Raw genomic sequence first — 11,550 nt, forward strand, 5'->3', positions numbered from 1 at the left:
TAAAGCCAAACTGATAAATCAATTAATCGATTTGACAGAAAGTTGATTTAAATAGCCAATTCACCAATTCAACGTGAGAATGTCTGACATTTGAAATCCCTAATTGTCAATTGCATGTAAAAAAAAACATTTTACACCAGCAACAAATATCAAGAAACATTGTCTCAGATTTTTTGGTCTGTTTATTAAAAAGACCTGTCAGTCAGTGTTTTGGAAGGCTCCTGTCTTTTGTTTTGGTTTTTGTGTCAAACTTTACAATTAGATCTCTAACATTAATCTATATAATCTGTATAATGTCATGCTATTGTATGTGGTTAGTAATGGGCTATTTATCTTAAGTGCACAGTGAGTATGTGAGTGCGCTCTTAAATATTGTTTTTCTTTGGGGAATTACATGATGTTGGGGACTTCTTTAAATAATTACAGTTAACGGCTTGCAATTATAGCCCCGCTCCGTGTGTGTGTGTGTGTGTGTGTGTGTGTCTGTGTCTGTGTGTTTTAAAAGAAGTCATAATTTATCTTGAACACACCCTTGGGGGCAATAGGCATCATCTCTCCAACAAACAGGTCAATTCATTATGTCTGCGGCGCAACATGAACCCGTCTGATTGTTGTGGATTGTTCTTCCTTGTTTCGTTCACTTGACTGAAGCGTCGCACGTTTCTCACCTTTCTTCACTCAGGATGGATTGATCACAGGCACATCTCCTCCCTTTATTTGTCATGTCTGTGCGAACCCAGACAATACCTGTGTGTGTGTGTGGGGGTGCGCACATGTGCTTCCACAATTAAACATTTATTTGTATTAGTTTGTGATAACACGTCCATGCATTAGTTAGAACTTACCCCCACCAGCGTTCCGCCTTCTTGTCCATCACTCAAACCATTTGTGAACACATTGATCCTTCCCTCCCTCCTCCTCCCCCTCCTCTCCTCCTCCCCTCCCATGCTGTATATTCCCAGGGTTTGGAGGGAGGAGAGCCAGAATGGCTCAGACAGCCATTGATTTTTATTTTATTGGTCTACTAGTGAAAAGAAGAGGAATAGGGGAGGGCCTGGGAGATGCAACTCTGCTGCTAAGTTTGTTCTTTGTGGAGTGAGTGTGTGTGTTTGTGTGTGTGGGTTGGGCCTATCTGCCTATGTCTGTCTGACTGAGACTGTTTTTGTTTTGGGGTAGGGGGTGTTATCTGTCTGTCTGAAAGGTGTGTCTATATGTCTGTGTGTGCATGTCCAGCCACCTCTGAGAAGCATCAAAAGCTGTGGTGTGTGTGTGTGTGTGTGTGTGTGTGTGTGTGTGTGTGTGTGTGTGTGTGTGTGTGTGTGTGTGTGTGTGTGTGTGTGTGTGTGTGTGTGTGTGTGTGTGTGTGTGTGTGTGTGTGTGTGTGTGCGTGCCCACCCTCTTGAGTTTTGTGTGGGCACAGACGTGTGTATCATTGAAAGGACTGGGGAATCTGGGACGCTGATGGAACTGGCACTAGGGACCTGGACCCCAACACACACACACACACACACACACACACACACACACACACACACACACACACAGCTGAGGTGTATCCCGGTGCTCATTAGAGCTGGTAATAAGGCTGTGCTGCTGGAAGAGGAGGGAAAAAACAGGGAGAGGAAGAGAGCGAGGGAGGGAGGAAGAGGGTGGGAAGGGAGAAAAAGAGAAAAAAAAATGGGAGATTTTAAATTTTAATAACACTGGTACGATTTTGTAAATCTTTCCTGACAGAAAAGTCCTCATTATTTTCATCTGTCTCCAAGGAGCCTCTCCTCCAGCTCTGCCTCCCCGTGGTAAATGGACTTCTCTCTCCTTTCCTCACTTTCCCTCTGTTTCTCTCCACCTCTCTATTTCTGTCCCTCCACTCTTTCTCTCTTGTTTTTCACTCTCAGCTGCTTTATTGTCCATTTCCGTCCTTCCTGTGTGCTTTATTGTTTTGCTCTCCTTTTGCACTCGTCATTTTGACACACTCCCTCCCTCCGTCTCTCTCTCTCGCTCTCTCTCTAACATTAATGCTGTATATCTGTGTATTTCCATCGAGTAAGGTGCGAGCTGACTGGCTGCGTGCAATGCAGGAATATCAGGAGCCAATGGAATGACCAGTATTATGTGCTGTTATTGGCTGGCGTCTTAGTTACAGATACACTTGGTCTGTCTTCATGTTTTAGAGGTTTTTTTAGTTGGGGGGGGCAAAGACAGAAAATACTTGATAATAGTATCATGGTTGGAAGCGGGGTAAAGGTAAGCCTTCTCAAACTCAGTGTGTGTACGAGTGTGTATATGTGGGTCAGCATGTATGTGTGCACCCTTGTACGTGCGCTGTGTGCATCACTTACACACACACACACACACACGCCTCACCCCCCCACCTCTATGTCAAGTGTCAAAGCTGGAGGATGGATCCGGTTTGATAAGTTCTGTTCTGTCTGGCCACGTGTCAGGACGGGATCAACCATACGGCAGAGGAAAACCATGTTCTTCACTCTCCTACCTCCCAATTTTGGGATTTTTTTGGTTTTTTCGGGGAGGGGGGTGTTCTATATTTGCGCAGCTGCTTCTGTTTTTAGAAATTTAAATGGAGGCTAAGAAGACTTAGAGTTTAGAAGCTAGTAAAGTCATAGTGAAGTGCTTTGCTGATAAAGATTAAATCTACAAGTGTCCGGATGTAGATGAGGATTATTAAAATGATCCGTCCTCTGTGAGATTTATTTTACTTTTCTCTTTATAAACACTAGTTGTTACAAGTGACCAAATAGAACAAATATATTAAATTGACAATGAGCAAAATAACTGTTTGGGTATAACTTTGTGTGATTGGGATTCTAATATCACACAAATCTCACGCTATCTGTCCTGTCAATCAAGGCAAAAGGCCTCCAAGAATGTCTTTAAACGAGAAAAAGAATAATTTCCCAGCCAACCTGTGATGTAACACAAGTAGTGACTGTGCAGCCTCCTCACCTCTGCGGTGGTTAAAGGTTAATAAGGTTAATCATTAATCATCACTCTATCCTCCTCAAACTGTCAGAGGAAAAGACTTTGGCTGTTTACAGTGTCACAGACACAATATTCTTTAATGGATTTTTGCATTGCTGCAGTGAATTATGACTGTACCCCCCCTCCCCTCCCCTCCCACTACAGGTCTGCAGGTCCTGTGGTCAAAGGTAGTTCATGAACTTCTCAAGATCAAGCTGCGGTTGGACTTGAATTATTACGAGCAATAGAAAGGAGTTGTGCGAGGTTGTGATTATTGGCTTAGTCTCGACACTCGGTTTCTCACAGTGAGTTAAATCACACAGCTGGTGGAGTGAAAGACCTACTTAAAGTTTGAGTTGTGGCGAGATTGAGTTCGACCTTAATTTATTTTACAGAGGTTAGTTACTTTGGCAGCTTAAAGATATAATATGAAACAACTCTTCATTAAAATGTCTAAAAAAACAACTAGACCAATGTTAAATGTTTTGTTGACTTGTGAACTTACAATATCCAGAAGGTTTCTAACAGTCCCCGATTTAATTCAAGGTGTTTCATTTTGGTCGCCTTTTAATCACATCTGATTCACCTGTGGCTTCGCCCGTCTCTGCTAAAATGTCCGGGGCAAACGCACTGAAAGCCAATTAGCCGTTTGGCTGTATAGCCGTGTTTGTATTGGTGACTAACTGTAATGGATCATGATGAATCATTGCCATTTGCTGCGTAACATGAATAAAACTTTAATACAATACCTCCTCATCCGTGAACTTGATTTGCGCCCGAGTGGCGTCAGGGAGATTTTCATCTGCAGCGTTGGAGAAGACAACAACTCCCATGATCCCATGGTGCTTCGCGGCATCGTCAAACTAGGTCTCCTATTATTGTCTCACCTCGAGTGGCCAGAGTTAAATTTGCATCAAGTTTCCTGAAGTTGCCACAAATAACAGTTTAGGTCAAAAAGAGTCTGTTTGAAATCAAGTGTCCCCTGAGGGAATAGTTCTTAAATAGCTGGACTGTCGTGTTCCTCACTGCTTTCAACATTTAATTGTTTGAAGTCACTCAGCGTCGTTTGCAACCGAATCAGACTCCTTTAATGAATGCTATTATTACAGCACTGAACCCCCTCTCTCTCTCTCTGTTCGCACCCCAGCTCCTCATCCAAGAGGCTAAACTAACTTCCTGTTCACCCCCCCTGACACAGACACACACACACACACACACACACACACACACACACACACACACGCAGGCCTCTAGTCCCCCTCCCCTCTTTTCCCCAGCTGTAAAATTAACAAACAACACAAGGCGATCTGGATTCTCCCAACACACTTAGACACCTCCTCTGGGTATTTGGCTGGGATAAATAATCATTCTAAATAATGAATGTCAATTAATAGGGGGAGATGTGGCCTTGCTAAGTACGCTCTGATTAGTGTTTCAGAGGGATCTCCTCCCCAGCTGGCTCCAGCCAATCATCACAGCCTCATCCCAACAGCGGGATCATCCCGGCCTATCGTAGCATCCCCAGCTCTTACCGTAACATAGACATGAGGGCATTCTGCAGCTTATTTGTATTACTGTTTTATTGTTGTTGTTTTTTTAATGACATCCGCCGGGGTGAAGGCAGGACCTGTAGCAACACAGTATTAAAATACCATAACCGGTGCACGTGTCGTACAAGGCACTCACTGTATACACGTATGACACTTTCATGGTAATGTATGCATTTATTCAAGGATAAACTGTCGACTTACAAAGCAGCACTGCACACAAACAGTAGCTGTGATTAGCTCTCTGGTGTCATCCAGTGAGAGCGTCACCGCGCGTCAGGGTAACGACAGCGTGGTGTTCCTGAGAAGACGTCTCATGTGAGACTGGGGATGAAACTGGTGTGAAAGTTTTATACAGTGACCAAAATCAAGTTCATGTATTCTAGTACAAAAAGTACAAACTGAAGTAATTTCACCAAGTTTTATAATTAAGTAACATACTTGTTTTTAATTGAAATAATTAAAAACAAGTATGTCAATAATATAGCATTACAAATTAATATAGAATTACAAAACACAATATCAAATGTGCAACAATACAACCATATTTAAACAAACCCCATGTCAGATGTGGATGACGTACACGGTCGACATAAAATAAGCACAGTGGAGGAAAGAAGGTTGACAACTGGTTACGTTAAGATACGTCGACCTTGAATGTCAGAAGCTGGGAAAATACCAGTGTTAAGTGGAAGCCAGTTGATGCTATCACTTGCTTGCAATGGACAGAGCAGGAGCAGCTCATGCTTTTACAGCACCAACCAAATCACCGTGGTAACCTCAGTAACTGAAGATGGAAACGGTTCAACTAGCCGTCAGGAATCTTACCACAATGTACCGTGAAACTGTTTCATCTCTGTGTGAAACAAGTGATTGTTGACAGTTATTCTGAGTTTTTAACATTATGGTCTGAAAGTGATATTGAGCAGTGGGTATAAGTATAGCTCCTTTTCCGCCAACATCACACTTTTGTCTCCAATGGGAATGGATTCAATCGCCGTTCCCTCCCAGGTCAAATTACTCTGAAAAGTGTGTTGGTTTGTCGGTGGCTGGAGAATCTGTTGTGCAAAGTATAAAAGTCGTATGTCTCTGCAGTAAGCAAACAAAATACGGTGCATTACAGCACTTCTGTGATACATTGATCGACTGAGCCGGGTGTTTTATTTTGTCGTTCTTTCTTCCCTTGCAGTGGGCTTCAAACTCAGTGGCCAGTTGAGTCCACTGCAGGTGTGGGTTGGTGGCCTGGACGCGGCTGGGAGCTGTACTGGTGTGTCAGACTTTAGAGGGTAGCAGGGTGACTGAGCAACCAGCCAGTTCCCCCCCCCCACACACACACACACACACACACACACCTCCTCCCCAGTGATAAATGGCCACAGCATGGGCTATTCATCTCCTGCTTAGAGAGGTGGACAGTGCCCCCCCGCCACCTCCTCGGCCTCTCCTCCACCCCTCCACATGTCAGCAAATGTGATAATTCTCTCATTTGTCAGGAGCAGCGGAGGGTTCGTGAGTTGGTGTGTGTGTCTGTCTGTGTGTGTGTGCGAGGACACAAACTCTGGAGGATTGTGGGTGGTGGTGGGGGGGGGGTTGGCGTACGTGAAATGAGTTGCTCGAGCACCCAGTTCCCTCCTCTGCTCCCAGCTTTGTGTTTTTTTTTTTTGTTCAAAGCCCCCCTCTTGTCAAGTTTACTTAGGTCACAGTGGGAAAATTTAAATGTGCAAAAGAGTGAGTCGTTTTATGGCAAATTCCATCAGTAATTCAGTGATTTTATTACCTCCAGGAAACTACTGAGCCACTTTTTCCACTTTATTGTGCAAATAAAATTTTAGAGCCTGTCTGCAGTGGGTGTGTGTGTGTGAGTGTGTATGTGTGTATGTATGTGTGTGTGTGTGTGTGTGTGTGTGTCTATCATACTTGTTTGGAAGTGTTTTGCCATGTTCATATGTGTGCGAACGTCGGTATGAAATTTTACTGCTCCGGCTACAAGTGTGTGCGCAAGTCCGAGTTGTGAGACGTTTTCAACAGCCCTGTGCAAACACTCGAAAGTAGTTTCGTATAGTTTGTGTGCGTGTGTGTGCGTGTGTGTGTGTGTGTGTGTTTAACACTCCCCTGCCGATGCTTGTGTACTTGTAAATACCATGTACTCAGACCTCATGGTAGCTATTAAACATGATAAACCTGCAGTTGATGGCCGGTCATTTAGTTTGCACATAAACATGTGACTGTTTAACGTGTTTTGACTTATTTTTCCTCGTAGACACAATGTGACTCCTGTGAACCCGTTCCTGATGCGTGTCTCCCTCTTTTCTTTCTCTCTCCCTTCCCTCTCTGCAGGATCATCCAGAACCGTGTCCTGATCTTCATCCTCGGATCCATCATCCTTCTCACCATCATCCTGGCCATCTATTTCAATCTGCGAGGCCACTGATCTCTACACACACAAACACACACCCCCCCTTCCCGACACAAATACAAACACACACACGCGTGATTAATAGCGACAAAAGCGTTGTTCTGCTGTAATTAGGACAAATGGTCCCCATGAATCACTGTTTCCAAAGCCTGACAGGGAGCTTTTTTTTTCCATCTCTTTCCCGTTCGATGTCCCCTCCTCTCTTTCTTTCCCTCTCTTACCTTTTTTTCTTTTTTTCTCTCTGTCTTTTCTCCTCTTCAGCTTTGTCCTCTCTCTGTCGGGCGTTCTCATACATTTCCAGGGACAAGAATTTTGGGGAGGTGGCGAGATGTTTTTATGACGGTTCATATTTTTCACGCCGTCATCCTGCAGCTCGTCGTGTCCCGAGCTGAACGAGGCCCGGGGGAGGTTTTGTAACTCGAAACAGATTCAGATATTTAGATGTTTTGGGGTTTTTTTCTGTGATGAGTGGTGGGTCAAGTGTTATTCAGGGTGCATGTGTACAGACACAGAGAGAGAGAGGTAGAACAATGTGTTTGTTACGAACACCAACAGCAGACACACATGATTCAGCTGTTCTTCATGTGGCCCCAGCACAGAGGACGCTGCCTTCAGATACAGATTTACTTCTCACACTCCTCCTTCAAAACGCCCGGCCGAGCCCAAAATAGACGAGTGGCGCTGCTTTGAAAAAGACGATGCTCGTGAAAAGGTGGAGGTCAGTTCACTTTGCTCAGTTGAGGTGAAGGTTAATTTTTATTAATAAGTGAACGGTTTGTTTAGAATTCTTACTTTCAAGGAAAGATACATGAAGATTTCAAGAGTTTAAAATAGTAAAATGATAATTTATGAAGTTTTAATAGAAGATCGAACTCACTCCAGTCTTGAGACGTACGATTCAGATTAAGGTTTAATATCCATGATTCCCCCGAACGTCCCAAACACAGATTTCCACTCTCATCCCCGCAGACTTTATGACATAACTATGATTGGGGAGAATTATATGCATTATGATGTTTGTACTAACGTTTAAAACACACATGTATAGTGTTTCGCTCTAAATACAAGTGATTCTGTTACTATTTATTTATAAATGAGTTTACAATTAAGTCTCTGTGCTAGAACTGTATATTTGATCAGATCTGTAGGTTTTCACAATTAATATTAATCACATTTTGTTTTTTCCTGATTAGACAAAATTCAGACTTCACACCAGGACCAACAGAAATGTTTGGATTTCTAGTTTTCTGTCTTAACTTTTTTTTTTTTCCATTTTTCATCTGTTCTGATAAATGGATCTAACTTGTTTTAGAACTTGTACTTTTTTTTGTGTTCCATATTTTTCTTGTCAACTTCTGACGACTGTGTCGCGGTCCTTGTTTCTCTGTTTATCTGTATCCTCACTGATGATGTGATACATTTGCAGGTGTTTGAAAAACATGTGCGGGTTTACCGCTGTTTAATTCTTCAGGGGAAAGCCATTCTTCAGGGGGTCTTGGAAAAATCTAAATTTAAGAGCATATTAGGAGATTTTTTTCTGAAGTCGAGACGCGGGAAGGTAACGGCGTGCACCCTGCAAACACACCCACACTTACACACACACAGGGAGGAGCGTTGGAGCGCGCACGTGTCTCCTTTGGTCGGCGTGGTGGTTCCCAGCGAGGACATTTGCTATTCTGTTTTAGGGCCACGGTCTTCATTTTTCGAAAGATGCAGGGGCGTCTGGGGGGAAGCGAGGGTCCCCCACCCCCAACGTGCGCTGCCTCCCCCCCCCCCTCCCTCCCTCCCACCGACCACCATTTCACAGGCCCTCACCAGCCGCAGCGCCACAGTCTGCATCAAAGCCTCAAATTAATGGCCGACAAAATAGTGTGCCTCTGACCGTCCCATGCGGGGCCGACCCACCAAGAGTTATCATTAAAGTCAAGGAATGATGAAAAAAGGAAGGAGGAAAAAAAAATAAAAAGGGGAAGAGGAAGGAAGTGAAGAAGGAAGTGTGGAGGTGGGGGGGGGGTGAAATCCCTGGCAGTTTGACAAACCTCATCTGGTAATGACCCTCAGTGATTGTTTTTTCACCCCGTGCACAGAGCGCGTGCACGTGTGTGTGCGTGTGCAGGCTACCTATGTGCCGATGTGCTGTCTTCTCATCCGCTCTCTCTCTCTCCATCCCTCTGTCTTCCTCTCCCTCCCCATCCCTCTTTCTCCCCCCCTCTTCTCTCTACCTCTCCTGCCACCTTTTCTCCTCCTCCCTGTCCTCCCCTCCCCTCCCTACCTCCCAGCCTGTCAGATGAGCGGAGCGGTAGGTAGCGAGTGAGCGGTGGAAAGCAGCGTGGCGGCGGCTTCTATTTGAAGTTGTAATGGTGTCAAAAAGTCAGGGCTGACTGACAGACGTCAGTCCCACAGGGCCTCATTAAAAACAGACCCACTTGACAAGGAAATAATTGAGCGCCGGCGACAACTCGGGGGCCCCTCCGCGTTTTTAGATGTTTTTATTTTCTTTTCATTATTAGCGCCGAGCTATTATGTTCATTAAGAAATGGCATTAAAACAAGTTTATAAAAAGCGAGGAGAGGGGAGGGAGGGGCTGAGGGGGAGGCAGGATGCATGGAGGTGGAGAGATAACGATTTGTTTAGAGCCCCCGTCCTGTTTTATTATTTAAACAGGAGCACTGTCATGTGATACCTTGGCAGACATCGGCTATCATCTGCCTCTCCTCCCTTTTTCCCCCCTTTTACTCATCCCTCACTCCCCCAGCTTTTATCTTCCCCATCCTCTGTCCACCTTTCTCTTTCTCCACCTCCCCATCCACCTCCCTCGCCTCATCCCTTTCTTTCTCTCCCTCTGAGCGGCGGGTGTCGTCGGAATATGAACTAGATTATTCATCAGTGCCCCCACCCCCACCCCCATTTGCTGATTTGGTTTTCGACAAGCGTCTCGCCGCAGAAGGCTGAGGATGAAAACTTGTCAAAAATAGGTTATATCTTATTCCAAGGGGCAACAATAGCAGCAGGTACAGACACCTTTAATATTTAATTTAGACGGGTGTTAACCCTCCTTAAGTGACTGGAGCTGTGTCTTCCATGCAGACACCGGGAGAGAGACTCTGGAAGGAGGGAGGGGGAGAGCAATTAATTATTTGATGTCTGAAAAGTGATTGTGAAGCCCTCCCTGCCTCCTCCTGTTTGCCGGAGAAAGGATGGAGTCTTTGGGTGTCCCTGTTCATCTCCTACGCCAACCACGTCCTCAGCCTGGCCGCCTCGCGAGGAGTCAAACATCTGCGCTCGCGTTTAGATCCTCGCTCCGCTGCGCCTCAACTTGATACAGCGAGTGATCGTATAGAAATGGTTTTGGTCTGATCCGCGGAACTTATTTTCCAGAGGAATTATCTCTTTACAGCGCCAACTTGCATCAGCCCGTCTCGCCGTGGCGTCCCCTGTGCAGTCGTCCCCGTTCTCCCTGGTTCTTTCTAGAACATAAAAGTAAAGAAGGGGGTTCTTCCACGAGGAACCACTGTGATGCACCTCCATTACACAAAGCCGGATGTTTGTCAGCCATTTAGGACGACAAGGGATTGTGACAAGCGTCGTTTGAGCTGTCGGTCCCCCCGGTGCAGGGCGGGCCTTAAACGGGATAAACAGCTCCAGTGGTGGGATCACGACAGGAGGGTGGGCACTTCATCTCCAGGAGTGTCCATGATGCTTACACACACACACACACACACACACACACATAAATGAGCCCCCTGCAACAACAGCTACCCAAGAAAAACCCACAATGCCACTGTTTGAGAACTACAATGAATCTTCTACTGTTTGATTCAGCAACCACCCTCCCCACATACATACACATGCTCCAGTGTACGGCTGTTAAAGAGGAGCCATGTTCTCCTTTTGTACAAACCACCAGTCCTGGTAGAATGGCTTTCTTTCTCTCCTCGTTTTTTTTTATTTTTTTTATCTCGTCTTTTCTTTCGCACCCATCAGCGCCGTCGACCATTTTACTCGTGCCTGCGCCTCACAAAGAAATGACAATGCCCCCCATTATTTGAGGAAGTCACACAGGGGCTGCAGCCGTGCATACACAACATGGATGTTCGAGTGCATGCGTGTGCGGGACGGAGCCGGAGGCTGCGTTGAACCGCCTGTGTACATATTTGTCTGTAATGTCCGCTCGGACTCATTTTTCCTGTCGACCAGGATCTGCGGTACATCTTGTTCCACCAATCGGAGTCTGAGCTGCTCCTAAATCTATAAAGATGTGATTTTCTGTCAGTGTCAGTGTTTGTCATTAAAGCAGTTCTGAATCTCTTAAACCAAAGACGCTGTGTCATCCGCCTTCCTCTGGACGCCCCCCCCACACACACACACACACACACACTCCTAGCTGACTCCCTAGGAACAAATAAGAAGGTAAAACGGTGAGCTGACATTTGTGAACCTAAAGCCGAGTTGTCTGACTCATTTTTGATTTTAAACATCCTTTCGCAGAAGACTCTCTAATAACACTTCCCCGTGCAGACAATAGAATCACGGAGAGCTGGGTCAGAGCTGCACTGAGCCGGGCTAAACCACTTAGCACCACCTCCCTCCTCCAATCTCCATTTTACC

At 45.3% G+C, this 11,550-nt stretch overlaps 1 protein-coding gene across 4 annotated transcripts in view; it reads left to right on the forward strand.

Annotated features, from left to right (window-relative positions):
* vti1a (vesicle transport through interaction with t-SNAREs 1A) overlaps nucleotides 1–11,260 on the forward strand; it is a 109,863-nt gene extending 98,603 nt beyond the window's left edge. For all 4 annotated transcript variants that reach the window (XM_035144923.2, XM_035144920.2, XM_035144924.2 and 1 more), the window contains one exon: nucleotides 6,864–11,260. Coding sequence is in view for 2 of the 4 variants with exons in the window: in XM_035144920.2 (XP_035000811.1) it covers nucleotides 6,864–6,957 (94 nt within the window). In the remaining 2 variants the exon portion in view is untranslated. The remainder of the gene's footprint in view (nucleotides 1–6,863) is intronic.
* Nucleotides 11,261–11,550: the final 290 nt, after the last annotated feature.

The sequence above is a fragment of the Hippoglossus stenolepis genome, chromosome 21 (assembly GCF_022539355.2).
Source record: "Hippoglossus stenolepis isolate QCI-W04-F060 chromosome 21, HSTE1.2, whole genome shotgun sequence".
Lineage (NCBI taxonomy): Eukaryota > Metazoa > Chordata > Actinopteri > Pleuronectiformes > Pleuronectidae > Hippoglossus > Hippoglossus stenolepis.